We start from the raw sequence: 19995 nt of genomic DNA on the forward strand, positions 1-19995 counted from the left end.
TGTGCAAGGGAAGCAGAAGTAGGCAGAGAAAAATCAGAGATGATGGCATGTCACAATCTCCCCAACATAGAGTCAGAGACCAGAGTCTCAGCTGAAATGGGGATAACATGGGGTAGATGCTACCTGCAGTCCACCCTCTACAGGGAGAACTGATCTCTGTGTAGGGCACAGCCAAATCCCAGGATTTCTGTGTCCTCAGCCTATAGAATATGCATGACAGTCTAGTGAACCAGCCAAAAACACAGCTAAAAGACAAAGAGAGACATTTCTAAGTCACAGTACTGAGACCTTGCCTTTTTGTCACTGTGGTCAGAACAGGTCTGACCTCTTGGTCATTTTATTGCTTTCTCCCTCTCTGTCCCAGGAACTCATGGAAGCACCCTGCCCTGATGCTCTGCACCTATCACCTACATTTTGTTGAAAAAACTGTTTAGAAAAATATATATTTTGACTGGCTCTCCTCCCTGGCCTCTATAATTTCATCATGATTCAATAAGTGTTTAGGGACCACAGAACCCTCAGAAAGAAGCAAGCAGCTCTGCAAACTGTGTGCACAGAGCTCCTAAGGCTGTTGTTTCAGTAGAATGTTCATGGTATTTGCATAGTTTGAAAGAATTGATAATGTAATCAACAAATACCCAATTATAGCATTCCATATGAAGCCTTATCAAGAAGATGAAGTGAGAACATCAAGGTGCACCCCAGGAACTCTATCCACTATTGTCTCCTATCACTTCCAGGTTTACAAAACCCTGCTGGATTTATAAATGGCAGAACACATTCCAGATAAAGGTGCACTTTCATCTTTCTCACCTGCCCCTGCACAGAATTAATCCACTCACTCATTATCCTGATTCTTTATTGATGGTCAGTATTCTTCACTGCAAAATTTAGCAGGTTATCTTAAATTTTAAGCAAACTAGACATTTCTAATGTTTTAACTGGGAGAAAATGCATCTCCTTAATGTTTTGAATGCTCACTTGAGTGTCCTTTTAAATAATAGCTGTAGTTTTTCTGATTATTGTAGTAGCTGTGTAAATGTGAAGAGTTTGGGATGAGTATACTCATCGGCAAAGCACTTAAACTGCTAGAGTATTTTTTCACCATTTACTACTATTAAACAACATCATAACCAAGTTTCAGAAAACATGTATTTTTAAAAATTGATATAAATAATTAAATGAATATGAAATAGATGTTTAAGAAAATAGTCATTAAAAAGCAACATAAGGAAAAAGTCATATGTTAAACATACTTTACTGGCTATAGCTTTGTAAGTTATATGTGCCCAGAAATTTAACTCCACATATTTATATTTAAGTATTTTGTTATTTGTATAGTAGGGTCTTGCTTCTTCAGTATCTCCACTATTTTCAAAAACTTTTCCTTTGCATGTCACTTATTTTGGGGAGTGTCTTTTTTCCCTAAGTTTCAGAAAGTTGACTAAACATGAGTAAATAAAGGCTAAAAATTTTTACTAAAATAAACATATATATTCACTACAGTTTCCTAAGAACCACTCTGCACTCAGAAGAGCTGAAGGTACCTACCCAAACATATATTTTTACAAGAATGCTCAGAACAATCTGTTCATAACACTGAAAGTGTGGAGACAACAGAAATAGACATTTGTGAATGAATAAATTGAGTGTGGGAAATCCGTAAGAATGAATGTTATGCAGCTATAAAAATAACGAAGGATACCTGCTATAAATTGGATGAATTGAAAATGCAATGCCATCTAAAAGAATTTAGATCTAAGAGGTCATATGTTATCTCATTCCATTGCTAGGAACTGTCCAGAATAGGTAAACCCATAGCAACTAAAAGAGATGAATGGTTGCATGAACCACATTCATGGAAGCTTGCAAGCAGCTGCTTGGTGGAGAAATGCTTTGAAAATGGGTGATGTAAAGGGCTTCAATCTACACAGACATGAAAATTGCAAAAACTTGTGAAAATATTTTATGCAAAATCATTGTACAATGTGATTGTGGAAGTATTATAATACCACTTTCTTGTACAATACTTCATTGATTCATATTGGGTATATGAATTTCAGCAAAATAGAAACATCATTCTTTTTTTGTTAATAAACTTCATACTTTATTGATATTTCCTCAGTTCTAACCAAGTATCATTTTCTTTTTCTTTTTTTGGTGATTATTGGGCTTTTCTTTTTTAACTTTTACTCAATGCATATAGATTTAAAAGTACAGCTTATGGATTACATTGGCTTCCCCCGCCAATGACTTCCCTCCCACCCACAATCCTCCCCTTTCCCGCTCTCTCTCCCCTTCCATTCATATCAAAATTCATTTTCAATTTTCTATATATACAGAAGATCACTTCAGTATACATTAAGTAAAGATTTCAACAGTTTGCACCCACACAGAAACATAAAATGAAAAATACTGTTTGAGTACTCATTATAGCATTAAATCTCAATGTACAGCACATTAAGGACAGAGATCCTACATGAGGAGTAAGTGCACAGTGACTCCTGTTGTTGACTTCACAAATTGACACTCTTGATTATGGCCTCAGTAATCACAATAGCCTCTTGTCATGACCTGCCAAGGCTATGGAAGCCCCCTGAGTTCACTTACTCTGATCACATTTAGACAAGGCCATGGTCAAAGTGGAAGTTCTCTCCTCCCTTCAGAGAAAGGTACCTCCTTCTTTGATGACCTGTTCTTTCCACTGGGATCTCACTCACAGAGATCTTTCATTTAGGTCCTTTTTTTCCAGAGTGTCTTGGCTTTCCATGCCTGAAATACTCTCATGGGCCTTTCAGCTGGATCCGCATGCCTTTAGGGCTGATTCTGAGGCCAGAGTGCTGTTTAGGACATCTGCCATTCTATGAGTCTGCTGTGTAACTCGCTTCCCATGTTGGATTGTTCTCTCCCTTTTTTGTTCTATCAGTTTGTATTAGCAGGCACCAGACTTGTTTATGTGATCCCTTTGACTCTTAGTCCTTTCATTATGATTGCGAACTGAAATTGATCACTTGGACTAGTGAGATGGCATTGGTACATGCCACCTTGATGGGATTGGATTGGAGTCCCCTGGTATGTTTCTAACTCTACCGTTTGAGGTAATTCAGCTTGAGCATGTCCCAAATTGTACATCTATCTCTTCCCTCTCTTATTCCCACTCTTATATTTCACAGGGATCACATTTCAGTTAAATTTCAACACTTAAGAATAACTGTGTATTAATTGCAGAATTAAACCACTCATATTAAGTAGAACAGACAAAAAATACTAAGAAGGATAACTTATTAAGTTGTTCATTAACAGTCAGGGCTATGCTGATTAAGTCACCGTTTCTCATAGTGTCCATTTCACTTCAACAGGTTTCCATTTTGGTGTTCAGTCAGTTGTCACCGATGAGGGAGAACATATGGTATTTGTCCCTTTGGGACTGGCTTACTTCACACAGCATGATGTGTTCCAGATTCCTCCATTTTGTTGCAAATGACTGGATTTCGTTGGGTTTTTTTTACTGCGGAATAGTATTCTAAAAAGTACATATCCCATAATTTCTTTATCCAGTCTACCGTTGATGGGCATTTAGGTTGGTTCCAGGTCTTGGCTATTGTGAATTGTGCTGCAATAAACATTAGGGTGCAGACCGCTTTTTTGTTTGCCAATTTAAATACCTTTGGGTAAATTCCAAGGAGTGGGATGTCTGGGTCGAATGGTAGGGTAATCTTCAGGTTTTTGAGGAATCCCCTGTCTGACTTGCATAGTGGCTTGACCAGTTTGCATTCCCACCAACAGTGGGTTAGTGTCCCTTTTTCCCCACATCCTCGCCAGCATCTGTTGTTGGTAGATTTCTGTATGTGAGCCATTCTCACCGGGGTGAGGTGAAACCTCATTGTGGTTTTGATTTGCATTTCCCTGATTGCTAGTGATCTTGAACATTTTTTCATGTGCCTGTTGGCCATTTGGATTTCCTCTTTTGAAAAATGTCTATTGAGGTCCTTGGCCCATCTCTTAAGTGGGTTGTTTGTTTTGATGTTGTGGAGTTTCTTGATCTCTTTGTAGATTCTGGTTATTAACCCTTTATCTGTTGCATAATTTGCAAATAGTTTTTCCCATTCTGTCAGTTTTCTCTTCACTCTCCTGACTGTTTCTTTTGCAGTACAGAAACTTCTCAATTTGATGCAATCCCAATAGTTGATTTCGGCTTTGACTGCCTGTCCCTCCCGGGTCTTTTCCAGAAACTCTTTGCCTGTGCCAATATCTTGAAGGGTTTCTCCAATGTTCTCTAGTAACTTGATGGTGTCAGGTCATAGATTTAGGTCTTAATCCATGTTGAGTGGCTTTTTGTGTAACGTGTAAGGTAGGAGTCTTGCTTCATGCTTCTGCACGTGGAAATACAGTTTTCCCAGCACCATTTATTGAATAGACTGTCCTTGCTCCAGGAACTGGTTTTAGATCCTTGATCAAATATGAGTTGGCTGTAGATGTTTGGGTTGATTTCTGGTGTTTCAATTCTGTTCCATTGGTCTATCCATCTGTTTCTGTACCAGTACCATGCTGTTTTGATTACAACTGCCCTATAGTATGTCCTGAAATCTGGTATTGTGATGCCTCCAGCTTCCTTTTAGTTGTACAAGATTGCTTTAGCTATTCGAGGTCTCTAGTGCCTCCATATGAATTTCAGCATCATTTTTTCTAGATCTGAGAAGAATGTCTTTAGTATCTTGATTGGGATTGCATTGAATCTATAGATAGAAACATCATTCTTTCCTGTGTTAAACTGGAATAAGAACTCTAAGCAATGGCCAAAGAGAAAGTAGTCAAACGATAGGGGACACAATTATAGAATCATTCCTATGTAACCATGAAAACTACCTACATATGTGATAAAGATACCGTTTCAAAATAGTTAGGATGTAATTATTTAATAAGAGGTTTATGAACAATACAGTGTCCAAAGAGAAGACTGCTCAAGGACAAGTTGACTCTTCTATTTGGGAAAGAAATTCTACTTAATTTTTTTTTTTAACTTTTATTTAATGAATATAAATTTCAAAGTACAGCTTATGGATTACAATGGCTTCTCCCCCATAAATCCCCTCCCACCCACAACCCTTCCCTTTCCCGCTCCCTCTCCTCTTCCATTCATATCAAGATTCATTTTCAATTCTCTTTATATACAGAAGATCAGTTTAGCATATATTAAGTAAAGATTTCAACAGTTTGTACCCACATAGAAACACAAAGTGAAAAATACTCTTTGAGTAATAGTTATAGCATTGAATTGCAATTACAGCACATTAAGGACAGAGATCCTACATGAGGAGTAAGTGCACAGTGACTCCTGTTGTTAACTAAACAAGTTGACACTCTTGTTTATGGCATCAGTAATCACCCTAGGCTCTTGTCATGAGCTGCCAAGGCTATGGAAGCCTTTTGAGTCACCGACTCTTATCATATTTAGACAAGGTCATAGTCAAAATGGAAGTTCTCTCCTCCCTTCAGAGAAAGGTACCTCCTTCTTTGATGACCTGTTCTTTTTTTTTTTTTTTTTTTGACAGAGTGGACAGGGAGAGAGAGAGACAGAAAGAAAGGTCTTCCTTTGCTGTTGGTTCACCCTCCAATGGCCGCCATGGCTGGCATGCTGTGGCAGGTGCACCATGCTAATCCGAAGGCAGGAGCCAGGTGCTTCTTCTGGTCTCCCAAGGGGTGCAGGGCCCAAGCACTTGGGCCATCCTCCACTGCACTCCCTGGCCATAGCAGAGAGCTGGCCTGGAAAAGGGGCAACGGGGACAGAATCTGGCATCCCAACTGGGACTAGCACCTGGATGCTGGTGCTGCTAGGTTGAGGATTAGCCTGTTGAGCCTCATCACTGGCCAACCTGTTCTTTCTACTGGGATCTCACTCGCGGAGTGAGGCCAGAGTGCTGTTTCTACTTCTGCCATTCTATGAGTCTGCTGTGTATCTCGCTTCCCATGTTGGATCGTCCTCTCCCTTTTTTATTCTATCAGTTAGTATTCACAGACACTAGTCTTGTTTATGTGATCCCTTTGGCTCTTAGTCCTATCATTATGGTCAATTGTGAACAGAAATTCATCTCTGGGTCTAGTGAGGTGGCAATGGTACATGCCACCTTGATGGGATTGAATTAGAATCCCCTGGTATGTTTCTAACTCTACCGGTTGGGGAAAGTCAGCTTGAGCATGTCCCAAATTGCACATCTCTTCCCTCTCATATTCCTGCTCTTATATTTAACAGTGATCACTTTTCATTAAGTTTAAACACTTAAGAATAACTGTGTATTGATTACATTATTCAACCAAAAGTATTAAGTAGAACAAACCAAAAATATACTAAGAGGGATAACGTATTACGTTGTTCATTAACAGTCAGGGCAAAGACTGATCAAGTCACCGTTTCTCATAGCGTTCATTTCACTTTAACAGGTTTCCTTTTTCGTGCTCAGTTAGTTGTCACCGATCAGGGAGAACATATGGTATTTGTCCCTTTGGGACTGGCTTATTTCACTCAGCATAATGTTTTACAAATTCCTAACAGGGATCACTTTTCAGTTAAAATTATAACACCGAAGAATAATTGTGCGTTAATTACAGAGTTCACCAATAGTACTTGAACCAAAAAATGCTAAAATGGATAATGTATTATATTGTACATCAACAGTCGGGAATATGGCTGATCAAGTCACCATTTCTCATAGAGTCCATTTCACTTCAACATGTTTCCTGTTTGGTGCTCAGTTAGTTGTCACCGATCAGGGAGAACATATGATATTTGTCCCTCTGCTTCTGGCTTAATTCACTGAGCATAATGTTTTCCATATTCCTTCATTTTGTTGCAAATGACCGGATTGCATTGTTTTTGACTGCTGTGTAGTATTCTATGGAGTACGTGTCCCATTATTTCTTTATCCATTTTACTGTTGATGGGCATTTAGGCTGATTCCAGGTCTTAGCTATTGTGAATTGAACTGCAATAAACATTAAGGTGCAGATGGCTTTTTTGTTTGCCAATTTAATTTCCTTTGGTTAAATTCCAAGGTTTGGAAAGCTGGGTTGTATGCTAGGGTTTTACTCATGTTTCTGAGGAATCCCCTGTCTGACTTGCATAGTGACTTTACCAGTTTGCATTCCCACCAACAGTGGGGGTTAGTGTTCCTTTTTCCCCACATCCTCGCCTGCATGTGTTGTTGGAAGATTTCTGTATGTGATCCAATCTCACCGGAGTGTTGTGAAATCTCATTGTGGTTTTGCTTTGCTTTTCCCTGTTTGCTAGTGATCCTGAACATTTTTCCATGTGCCTGTTAGCCATTTGGATTTCCTCTGTTGAAAAATGTCTATTGAGGTCCTTGGCCCATCTCTCAAGTGACCTGTAGTAGCACCTTCACAGTAGGCACTCCATTTTGTAGCACTTGAGACTCCATTCTGGGAAAGCACCCCTCCCCCACACTGTGAGACTCTGGTCTGAAACTATGATCTCAAATATTCGGACAATAGCAGTACACTACATCACCCTTGGCAGAGCACAAAAACCCCCTAGCATGATTGCTCAAGCTTGAAAGTAGAAAGGTTGCACCTGGGTTAATGATAAATATGTGATTTGTCTATGTCTTACCTATAATTTGGATTAATGTCAAGATCATAATTGATAATTGTACGATTGTAACTGGTATTGTCAAGATTATAATGGATATTAATTTCACTTAGCACTTTTTTTATGTTGACCCCAGTAACTATGTACTCTCTTTTGATTTTAGCAACCGTGTATCCCCCCTCCCGATTCTGTGGTTTTTGCCTTTATAAACCCTGTGCTTTAGTTCCTCGGGGCTCCTCTGTTCTTGCACGTTCAGAGAGCCCCAGCATGCTGGATCAATAAACCCTTAACCCTTTGCTGATTGCATGAGAGAGTCTCTTGGAGTCATTCTTGGGGGTGGCAGACATTTTTTAAAACTCTAACAGACCCTCTGTTAACAAGAGCCAACAGGAAATACAGGATCCCTTCCCTCCCAGCCTGCCACCGTCCTGCGGGGCTGGATGCTGGAAGAGTCCTGGGTGTGTGTGGACTCAGGACAGGGCAGCCTCCTTCTGTGGTTGCTGGGCTTGTGAACACTGCAGGATCTTTTGGCTTTCCACATCTCTAAAATGCTTTTCAACTATTTTGCGTACATGGCTCAGTGCACTCCCCTCTTTACCTTTACAGTTTTCCACTTGATATGGGGCTGTAATAACAACTTCTTCCATAACTACAATGTTTTTTTCTTGCCACTTACAGTCTTTATTGGTCTTGTGGATGGTCTGGAAGAGCGGCTGGCCCTCTAGGCAGACGCCAGCACTGATTGCATAGGCCTGGCTCAGCTTCTTGTCCTTCTCCGTCCGCGCTTTGCTGGCAAGCTTACTGATATTGAGTGAAGCTAAGGGAGGAGGGGTTTCTGTGCGGTCGTTCATAATTTCCACTTCTGCAACATACTGTAAGTTTATGAGCAAGATGTCTGTGTGGTTGGGCTTTCCGCTGGAAGAGGGACATTTTAAAGCCAGCATTTTGGACTGGTAGTCGAAGGCTACCACCTCGCCCTGCAACCGCTGCTCCTGGCATGTCTGGCATGACACCTGGCTCCCATCGCTGAAGTACTCACCCCAAGGAGCTGCCATCTTGGGAGAGCAGCTGCAGCCAGCCTGAAGTAAGCATTCTAAACATTAAGGAAATGTATTTCCCCTGTTGAATCATAGAAACTTTGGATTTGTTTAAAATCTATTAAGAAAACCTGCTTATCTAAATAAATTTTAAATGTCAATTTATAGAAAGAGGGACTGCAATACTCAGGTAAGTTTAATTGGAGAGAAAGAATACCCTTGGACCTGGGATGCAGTCAGGTCCTCACACATCCTGGGGAAGAAACTCAGAATCATGCACAAGGATGATTCAAATCCTGGCATCAGGAGAGATAATTCACAGATGTCCATCTCCACGCATCCTTTATAATCTTTTTCCCAGTCACAGGCACAGAGCATCAGGGCAGGGTGCTTTCCTGATTTCCTGGGATGGAGAGGGATAAAGCAATAAAATGACCAGAGGTCTGACCTTTCCTGACAACAGAGACACAAAGGCGAGTTCTTGGCAAAGTGACTGACTTAGAAATGTCTCAATTTGGCTACTAGCTGTGTCTTTGAATCACTAGACTGTCACACACATTAAATAGGCTGAGGACACAGCTATTCTGGGACTTGGTTGTGCCCTACACAGAGACCAGTTCTCCCTGCAGAGGGCTGACCCTGCAGACAGTATCTACCCCATGTTCTCCCTATTTCAGCTGACACTCTGGTCTCTGACTCAATGCTGGAGATATCTTGACATGTCATCATCTCTGATTTTTCTCTACCTACAGCTTTACCACTTGCACACTTCAGTGGATCTGAAGGTCAGCAGCTGCCAAAATTCTCTGAAGATAAATGTCTACAAAGATGGTCTGTAGAAAGTGGCACAACTCGATGCTTATATTCAAGCCAGAAAATACAGTGTCAGCATTTTGGCAAATTGAAGATCGTGTGTATGTGTTAGGTATCATTGTGACTGCATGTGAGTGTATTTTTGTGCCTGTGTGTTCTGTCCCTATTGGTAATTCTGAAAAAAATGTATTGGAGGAAGGCATACCAATGAAATCAGAGGTCCTCACCCTTGTTGTGCTTCCATAGAATTTCCCAATTGCTCTCCAGCCTTTTAGAAGCAGAGGGCAGGTATCAAGATTTTTGTGTCCACCCCATGAGCACATCCCTTTGATCCAACTCTTGGGGTCTTGGCATTGGTGAGACTGTTGGGACCCAGAACCACTACTACCACTGTCCAGATCTGCCTGGAGAGGTGCCTATCTATTCTGATATATGCACTACCTCATTAAATGTTGTTGCCTTTCTCATCATTGTTCCATCTAATGCCTGACAATCTAGAACCTCTATTTCACTTTGTTACACTTTGGAATGAGCTTCTTTCACTGCCCACTATTTCCCTGTTTACCAAGGTTGTAGCTTGTATCATTGTGTTGATGTTTTTCTCATAACACTTAGGCCTACTTTTTGTATTAGTATATTTCTGTTTGCTCTTAATAAGACAGGAATTTAATGAGTGTATATTCTTCAGTCTTCAGGTTTTCTACTAACTTTATGCATGGTATAGAATAGCTGACAACTTCCCATTTGGGGAAAGCAGATTAAGTTATTCAATATTCAGCTGATAGCAAGAGCTAAAAGTAACCCTGGGGTGAACAAATATATCCTCCATAATAAAAAAGTGTATCACTAAGGTAAAATGATTAAAGAAAAATTTAATTCATCACTCCTATCATTAAAATAAATATAATGACACATTGGAAGACTCCATTGCATAATTATTTTTTTTTGACAGGCAGAGTTAGACAGTGAGAGAGAGAGAGACAGAGAGAAAGGTCTTCCTTTTTCCATTGGTTCACCCCCCAAGCGGCCGCAATGGTCAGCACGTTGTGGCCAGTGTGCTGCACCAATCCGAAGCCAGGAGCCAGGTGCTTCACCCTGGTTTCCCATGTGGTTGCAGAGCCCAAGGACATGGTCCATCCCCCACTCCACTCCTGGGCCACAGCAGAGAGCTGGACTGGAAGAAGAGCAACTGGGACAGAATCCAGCACCCCAACCGGGACTAGAACCTGGGGTGCTGGCACTGCAGGCAGAGGATTAGCCTAGTGAGCCGTGGCACCAGCCCATAGCATAATTTTGTTACCACATTTATTTAGTGTCCAACAAGTAATTGCTGCTTGTGAACAGAACACCAATTTTGGTTCAGGTGTGTATGGGAAAGCAATATTTGTTTAGAACACAGAAAAAAAAATTTTAATAGATATGTAATGATACTATGTGCAACATAATATGACAAAATAGGAAAGTATCTTTATGCTAAAAAGGAAACACTGTCATCTTGATACTGTAAAAATTTTCATATGATGGAGCAAAAGTGCTATGGCACTTTATTATTTCATTCAACACTGAAAACTAAGAATCAATGTACTTCAACTGAAAAATGATTGGATAAATGTATTTCTCCCTGCATAGTGAACAAGTAACAGTTTACTTGACATTCAAATTATGGATGAAATGTAGGAAATTAGAAAAGTCCAGATTTCCAAGGAAAGGGGAACAAAGAAATTCATAGAGAGAAAACAGAACATCTGTTCTCTTCTTCACAATAACATAAACACATTTTAAATTGCAAAAATTCATATTTTTGCCTAAGAAATATGGCAATCTATAGTGAAGGTTCCATTGTAAAATGTGAAAAGACATAGATAAATTCAGTACCCAGGAAATCAATAAGTGAAGATGAAGTGAACATTGTGAATTATCTGACTGCTTGAAGCCCTGAATTGGATGCATTAATTTCACTGAAAATCTAAATTTGGGGCTGGCACTGTGGCATAGCGGGTAAAGCCAATGCCTGCAGTGCTGGCATCCCAAAAGATTGCTGTTTCAAGTCCCAGTTGCTCCACTTCTGATCCAGCTCTCTGCTATGGCCTGGCAAAGCAGTGGAAGAAGGTCCAAGTCCTTGGGCCCCTGCACCTGCATGGGAGATCTGGAAGAAGCTCCTGACTACTGGCTTCTGATAGGTGTAGCTCTGGCTGTTGTGGCTCATAGAGGGGTGGACCAGTGGATTGAAGACCTCTCTCTCTCTCTCTCTCTCTCTCTCTCTCTCTCTCTCTCTCCCTTTCTGTCCTTCATTCTCTGTGTAACTCTTTCAAATTAATAAATAGATCTTAAAAAAAAGAAAATCTAACTTAAGAATCCTAATTTGACAAGAGTTGATATATTCGAGTATAAAATCTTCAAAGAGCCTACAAAAAAGAACATGATTAGCTAGTTTTAGAAAATATTTCCTTTTTAAAAAATTAATATAAAATAAATAAATGAATTATGAAATGGATATTTAAGAAATATTCATTAAAAAGCAAGCCATTAGCCGGCGCCGCGGCTCACTAGGCTAATCCTCCGCCTAGCGGCGCCGGCACACCGGGTTCTAGTCCCGGTCGGGGCTCCGGATTCTGTCCCGGTTGCCCCTCTTCCAGGCCAGCCCTCTGCTGTGGCCAGGGAGTGCAGTGGAGGATGGCCCAGGTGCTTGGGCCCTGCACCCCATGGGAGACCAGGAAAAGCACCTGGCTCCTGGCTCCTGCCATTGGATCAGCGCGGTGCGCCGGCCGCAGCGCACCGGCCGTGGCGGCCATTGGAGGGTGAACCAACGGCAAAAAGGAAGACCTTTCTCTCTGTCTCTCTCTCTCTCACTGTCCACTCTGCCTGTCAAAAAATAAAAAAAAAAAAGCAAGCCATTAAGAAATGTCATGAAGAAGTCATATGATAGAAAATACTACTATACTGACTATACTTTTATAAGTTATATTAGTCTAAAATTTTAACACTCAACATATTTATATCTAAGTATTTCATATATTTGGATAATAGAAAGTTTTGTTTCTTCAGTATCTTCATTACACTCTAAAACTTTTCACTTGTAAGTCAATTATTTTGGGGTGTGTGTTTTTAATTGCTTACAGCTTTAGATACTTGTCTAAAACATGAATAAATAAAAACTAAAATTTTTTACTGAAATAAACATATATATTCACTGCATTTTTCTCAGAACCATTGGAAATATCCTGTGCACTCAGAAGAGCTGAAGGTGCATACCAAATATATATTTTTACAAGAATGCTCAGAAGAATCTGTTCATAACATGAAAGTTTGCAGACAACCCAAATCATCATCTTTGAATGATTGAATACGTTGAATGTGGAAAAGCCATAAGATTGAATCTTATACAGCTATAAAAATAATGAAGGGTACCTGCTATAATTGGGTGAATCAAAAATGTAATGCCATGGGAAAGAAGCTAGATCTAAGAGGTCTCATATTATCTCACTCCATTGCCAGCAACTGTCCAGAGTAGGTAAACACATAGCAACTAAAGGAGATGAATGGTTGCATAAACAACGTTCATGGAAACTTGAAAGTGGCTGCTTAATGCAGAAAGGCTTTGATTACAGGGTGATGCAAAAGGCTCAATCTACAGACATGATTATTGCTCAAACTTTTGAACATACTTTATAGAAAATCAATGTAGAATTTGAATGTGAAAGTACTGTAATACCACATCCTTGTCAAATACTACAGTGGTTCTTACTGGGTATGTGAATTTCACCTCAATAATAGCATCATTGTCTCCTGGAATAAGAACTCTAAGCAAAGGCCAAAATGATAGCAGTCCAATGGTAGATGAGACAGTTATAGAATCACTCCTATGTATTCATGAAAAACACCTCCAGATGTGGTAAAAATAAAAATGCCATTTCCAAATAGCTAGAAAATACTTAGTAACTAAGATGTTTGTGAACAATACAGTGTTCAAAGAGAAGAATGCTCATGGTCTAGTTGACTCTTGTATTTGGAAACAAACTCCACTTTATAACCACAAAATGACAAATTCTCCATGACATTTAGAGAAACAACATAAAGCAGTTATAACTGAGACATGTTTTCAAATATGAACATAAAAAACTTAATACTTTATCCCTTTTAGTGTTTTTTGTTCAACTTAATGCTATAGGTTGAACTCTTTAATTAACACAAAATTATTCTTAGGTGTTTAAATTTAACTGAAAAGTGATCCCTGTTAAATATAAGAGTGGGAATAAGAGAGGCAGGAGATGTACAACTGGGACATGCTCAAGCTGACTTGCCCCAAATGGTAGAGTTAGAAACGTGCCAGGGAATTCCAATTCAATCCCATCAAGGTGGCATGTACCAATGCCATCTCACTAGTCCAAGTGGTCAGTTTCCGTTCACAATGGATCAAATTGAAAGGATTAAGAGTCAAAGGGATCACATAAACAAGACTAGTGTCTGCTAATACTAACTGATATCATCAAAAAGTGAGAGATTGATCCAACATGGGAACCAGGATACACAGCAGACTCATAGAATGGCAGATGTCCTAAACAGCACTCTGGCCTCAGAATCAGCCCTTAAGACATTTGGTTCTGGCTGAAGAGACCATGAGAGTATTTTAGGCATGAAAGCCAAGACACTCTGGCAAAAAAAAGACCTAAATGAAAGATCTCTGTGAATGAGATCCCAGTGGAAAGAATGGGCCATCAAAGAAGGAGGTACCTTTCTCTGAATGGAGGAGAGAACTTCCACTTTGACTATGATCTTGTCTAAATAAGATTGAATTGGTGAACTCAAAAGGCTTCCATATCCTTGGCAGCTCATGACAAGTGCCTAGGGTGAATACTGACTCCATAAATAAGAGTGTGAATTGTTAAGACAACAATAAGTCACTCTGCACTTACTCCTCATGTAGAATCTCTGTCCTTAATGTGTTGTACACTGTGAATTAATGTTATAACTAGTACTCAAACTGTACTTTATACTTTGTGTTTCTGTGTGGGTGCAAACTGTTGCAATCTTTACTTATTATATACTAAATTGATCTTCTGTATATAAAGATAACTGAAAATGCATCTTGATGTGAAAGGAATGGGAGAGGTGCTGGGGATTGGAGGGTTGTGGATGTGAGGGAAGTTATGGGGGGAAAAGCCACTGTAATCCAAAAGCTGTACTTTGGAAATTTCTATTAATTAAAGAAAAGTTAAAACAACAAATAAGAACATATATGGTATCTAAAGTAATAAACAAAGATGAAATTAATTACTCTGCATATTTTCAGGGATAGCCCTATCATATGAAATGTAATTGCTATTTATATGTTGATGCTCAGCTTTGTTTCGGTTTTAAACAGTGATTCCTTTTAGTTTATATGAAAATATTTCTAGCCTGCTTTGCATTTTTGAGAGGGAGAGAGAGCAGCAGAGAGAAAGAGAGAGATGGTTGAGAGTCCAACCTTTCACTACTTCACGTCTCATTTCCCATAGTGGTTTATCTTGGATTGAGTCCAGAAGCCAGGAGCCAGGAAAAAAATTGACAGGGACACAAAGTGTTTAATATCGTAGCAATCTGATATCAGGGGTCAGAACCAAATCACAAACCTAGCTACTGTCATGTGGGACAAGATTAATTAATTGCTAGGCCAAATACCTAAACAGAAATGTTTTTTTAGTTTTGCTTATTTTACAATGTTGGACATCTACTACCAATTTGGTTTTTGTTTACAAAATTTGAAAATGTAGAGAAACCATTGAGAAAAATATTTTAGGGTCTCCTACAAGTGCATTGGTTCCTTAAAGCTTTCAAAGAATTTTTATCAGGTTTTATGAGAATAACATAGCACTTGGGGGCAAAGATGCAGCCGAGGAGCCCTGCACTGGAGGCCAAAATGGAGAAGACTTCCATGGCCACCATGACCTTCCCCTTGGTGCTGTGGTAGACAGGCAGGAAGGTCACCCAGACACTGCAGAACACCAGCATGCTGAACGTCAGAAACTTGGCTTCATTGAATGTGTCAGGCAGATTCCTGGCTAGGAAAGCCACAATGAAGCTGGCCAGGGCCAAGGAACCCAGGTAGCCCAGGACACAGTAGAAGGCAGTGACTGAGCCCTTATTGCACACCAGGATGATGTAGTCGTGCTCAGAATGTTTATCTACCTCAATAAAGGGAGGAGAGGTTCCCAACCAGATGCCACAGAGAACCAGTTGGATCATGGAGCAGATGGGAATGATGAAGTTAGAAGTGCCTGATACCAATAACCGCCTTATCGTTCTTCCAGGTTTCAGAGCTTTGAAGGCCAGAATCACAGTGATGGTCTTGGCCAGCACAGAGGAAACAGCTATTGTGAACACAAGGCCAAATGCTATTTGCTGGAGGAGGCAAGTGGCTGTGTTGGGACGGCCAAGGAAGAGTAAGGAGCAGAGGAAGCACAGGAGGAGGGCGATGAGCAGGATGTAGCTGAGGGTCCTGTTATTGGCCTTGACGATGGGAGTGTCTCGGTGCTTCACAAAGACCCAGAGGACGGCAGCTGTTAGGACAGAGAAACACAGAGCCATGCAGGCCAGGGCCATCCCCAGGAATTCCTCAAAGGCTAAGAAGGTCACCAGCTTGGGGAGGCAGCGGTTTCTCTCCATGTTTGGGTACTCGTGATCTGCACATGGGATGCACTGCTCTGCATCTGTGGGGAAAAGGAAGACTCTGTGTTTCCATTTCACAATTTGCTCCTTTTTCCCTGTTAAGGAAAAAGCTCACCTTTGCAATTTCATGGTGAATTCAGCCTGGGGTGATGTATACCAAGAAACACTAAAGTATTTCTGTGCACCTAACCAAGGCAGAATGTTCATCTGCAGGTGAAGGAAACTCATTCAAACTAGCTCCTTAGCACATGGGGATCTGCGTTCTCATCCTATCTGTCAGAGATTTTTTTCAGTGTTTAATTTCTAAACAATGAGGAATTTTCTATATTTCATATGGGCTTGGATTCTTCCCAGCCCTCCTCTCTACAGTCCTCAGTGTCATCTCTAGAGAAATCCTTTGTTCACATGGGTTAGAATATTTGTCTGGGATCATCAGGTTTAAGGATTTTCCTCCTTATCCTCAAATGGAAATGACCTATATAAATGATCTTTCATTCCTGGGACCTCCATTCCTAATTTCCTACATGGATTCATCTTGTCCATGTTTCCATATAAATGTTGTGATACTGAGGTTGAATAGATGGGAATTGTAGCTGATTGTCATTCTGTGGTTCTATGGAAATAAGTGGTATTTTCATCATGTTACTCAAAGACAACTAGGCATTCTTGTTAACTTGAAATTATGGCTTGTTCACCATTATAGCTCATGTGAACAGCATGTTGGACACCACATTGTCTCACTTGAAATAATGCACTTCTACTGCTACAGCATGAAAGAAGTCATTAAGAACAGGCCAGTTGGAAAATATGTCTTTCTTTCAATCAAATTTCAATTGTACAAACCAAAATAGGGTTGGTGTTGTGGCATGGTAGGTAAAGCCACCAACTGCAATGCCAGATCCCTTATGGACATTTTTCTGTGTTTAAGTTGATGAATTTCCAATCCAGCTCCCTGCTAATCACCTAGAAAGAGCAGCAGAAAATTCCACAAGCACTTGTGACCCCAACACCCATGTGGGAGACCCAAAAGGAAGCTCCTGGCTCCCAGTACCTGCTGGCCCATCCCAGGCCATTGTTCCATCTGAGGAGTGAACAATTAGATTCTCTCTCTCTCTCTCTCTCGTTCACTGATTCTCTGATTTTCAAATAAAATAATCTTTTTTAAAAAGAAAGAAAATGGTGGGCCGGCGCTGTGGCTCACTAGGCTAACCCTCCACCGAATGGCGCTGGCACACCGGATTCTAGTCCCGGTCAGGGCGCCGGATTCTGTCCTGGTTGCCCCTCTTCCAGGCCAGCTCTCTGCTATGGCCCGGGAGTGCAGTGGAGGATGGCCCAGGTGCTTGGGCCCTGCACCCCATGGGAGACCAGGAGAAGTACCTGGCTCCTGCCATCGGATCAGCGCGGTGCGTAGGCCGCTGCGTGTCAGCCTCGGTGGCCATTGGAGGGTGAACCAACAGCAAAGGAAGACCTTTCTCTCTGTCTCTCTCTCACTGTCCACTCTGTCTGTAAAAAAAAGAAAGAAAGAAAGAAAGAAAGAAAGAAAGAAAGAAAGAAAGAAAGAAAGAAAGAAAATGGTGTTAGTTGAGCTATACTTGCAGTAAGAGTCCTACTCTGTTTTTATCCTTGGTACTCTTGCAAGAGTACAAGCTTCAGGGAGTGGAGTTGTGATGTAGTGGTTAAAGCCACTGCCTGCAATGATGGCATCTGAACAGGTGCCTGCTCATGTCTTGACTGCTGCACTTCCAAACGATCTCCATGCCAATGTGCCTAGGAAACCAGCAGAGGAAGGCCCAAATGCTTGGGCCTCTGCAAGACCTGGAAGAAGCTCCTGGTTTCTGACTTTGGCCTGGCCCAGTCTAGGCCATTGGAGCTATCTGGAGAGTGAATCTACCTGATGGAAGATCCTCACTGTATCCTCTCTCCCTCTCTATTATGCTCTCCCCCCCTCTTCAACTCTGACTTTCAAACATATAAATAAATTATTTTGTAAAAAAATAGAATATAAATATTTGCAAAAATTTAGAGGAATTTTCTCCTCAAATTCTTTTCAATGTGTTCCCTTTACTTTTCATGGAATCTGTAGGTACATCTGGCACCTATCTTGGAGATACACCAGGAATATATAGGCAAGTGTATATTGTACAATGGGTCAGTGCATGATACTTTAGTTTTCTTTCTTTCACTAAATTACTGCATGTTGAATATTTTCACTGACACTTGAAGTCATTTTTCTGTTTTCTTCATACTGGAAACTCTGTATAGAATGTTTGAAGATACTGAAATCAAAATATCTCTAGAGCTAAGATGATGTGAATTGAAACATTATTTTGGAAGAATTCAAATTATTATAAACATATTTATTATACATTGAACAGTGGAACTATTTACCAATGAGTCTTAGTACACTTTTACATTTCTCAAACATTTGGCTTTGATATATAATTTGATATTTGTGTCTATATTTCAGCTTATTTTTTCTCTTCTTCTTGTATATCCATAAAAGGACAAGTGGTGTCATTCATTCTGTGTACTGAACAGCATGCAACATGTCAAAGATGTAGCACAGAAAGTAATACAATATTCCCATCACAATTCATGTGGATTAGCTCCCTGTTTTTCAGTTGTCTATGAAAAAGTTTTGAATTCAAGACTTCTAGATAACCATACAGAGCCTTAACAAATACAAATATTATATTTCTTGTTTAGATTTCAGATTGAGAGAATCTCATTCAGTGTTGGATCGAAAAGAATGATACCAGATCGAATCAGTGTCACAGTTGAGCTTGAGATGATTAGCACCTCCAGAAAACAGCTTACACATAATGAGATGGCAATAGTGAGCATACAACAAGGGTATGGAAATAGTGAGTGAAAACTATTATCTCATCGTAAATATTCTTGGTTTCCTTTTTATCAAGAAATAGTTAAGATGGTAGAGTTCTCAAGGTAAGTTATATGTATTCTACCTGTATGATTGGAAATGTCTCTCTCTGGACAAACAACGCAAGTATAGCAGCAGACATGTTTTCCTTCCTGTGGCATTTTCCTGAATCCTGGACCACACCTTTGGCTACACAAAGACTGAGGAGTCTGATGGGGAAAGAGAAGTGATGGTCATTGCTTTGCATGACATTAGGCACTGTGATAGGATGTCTCTAATTGCCTTTTCACCCCAAGGTCATCACTATGTCTTCCTCAGGCTGTATCTTATTGATTTTATTTAGACATCCAATTGGAGTTTCTAAGATGCTCATTCCAGGTTTGTCAACTGCCTACCAAATATTATGAGGCCACCTGATGGGTTTAATTTTGCTCATCACTGGATCTATGCTTCTGGGCATTTGTCTCTTTATTGAATTGCTTCCTCTGAAATCTTTTCAGTTTAGCTTTTTATGTGGTAATTCTTCTAGAATGTGTATGTCTGAGACTATTTTACACGCCTCTTTCTTTGATTGAGTAGAAGATTTTACATGCCAGAAAAATATTCAAAAAGCCTGATGACTAGATACACTTCTGATAGTAACTACTAAGAAAAAGACAAGCCCACAAAGAAAAGGTGAACAAATGTAATAATCCATTGATTGTGCATCTATCTACTTCTGGACTTCTATACCCAGGGAGGGCATCAATTTCTGATACTGCCAATGCATTTGTTATATAACACACAATAGTTATAAAAAATACCCGCAAAACTGTCTGGGGTATTTCAACAGCACAATGATGATAAAATTTTTGATCACAGCTGTGAGGTGGTATTCAGAAAAAAAAAAAAAAAAACTGAACTGATTAGCACCCACAATGACAAAGGAAAATCAGAAATTTTTCTACAAATGTTCAATTCATAATTTACTGTGTTTGTACTGCATCAAAACATAATAATGACTCACTAAATGATGA

The 19995-nt window shown here is 40.1% G+C and overlaps 1 protein-coding gene and 1 pseudogene across 1 annotated transcript; both read right to left on the reverse strand.

Moving 5' to 3' along the window:
* Positions 1 to 8073: 8073 nt before the first annotated feature.
* Positions 8074 to 8658, reverse strand: LOC149121510 (protein LSM12 pseudogene; annotated as a pseudogene).
* A 6567-nt stretch (positions 8659 to 15225) lies between these two features.
* Positions 15226 to 19173, reverse strand: LOC149121511 (vomeronasal type-2 receptor 116-like). Its single transcript, XM_089315552.1, has 2 exons — positions 19065 to 19173; positions 15226 to 16139 (listed from the first exon to the last, which is right to left on the reverse strand). The coding sequence occupies exons 1-2, from the start codon at positions 19138 to 19140 to the stop codon at positions 15226 to 15228; spliced, it is 990 nt and encodes a 329-aa protein (XP_089171678.1). The 5' UTR covers positions 19141 to 19173.
* Positions 19174 to 19995: the final 822 nt, after the last annotated feature.

This window comes from Oryctolagus cuniculus, chromosome 16 (assembly GCF_051225735.1).
Source record: "Oryctolagus cuniculus isolate XC-2025 breed Fujian yellow rabbit chromosome 16, ASM5122573v1, whole genome shotgun sequence".
Classification (NCBI taxonomy): Eukaryota; Metazoa; Chordata; class Mammalia; order Lagomorpha; family Leporidae; genus Oryctolagus; species Oryctolagus cuniculus.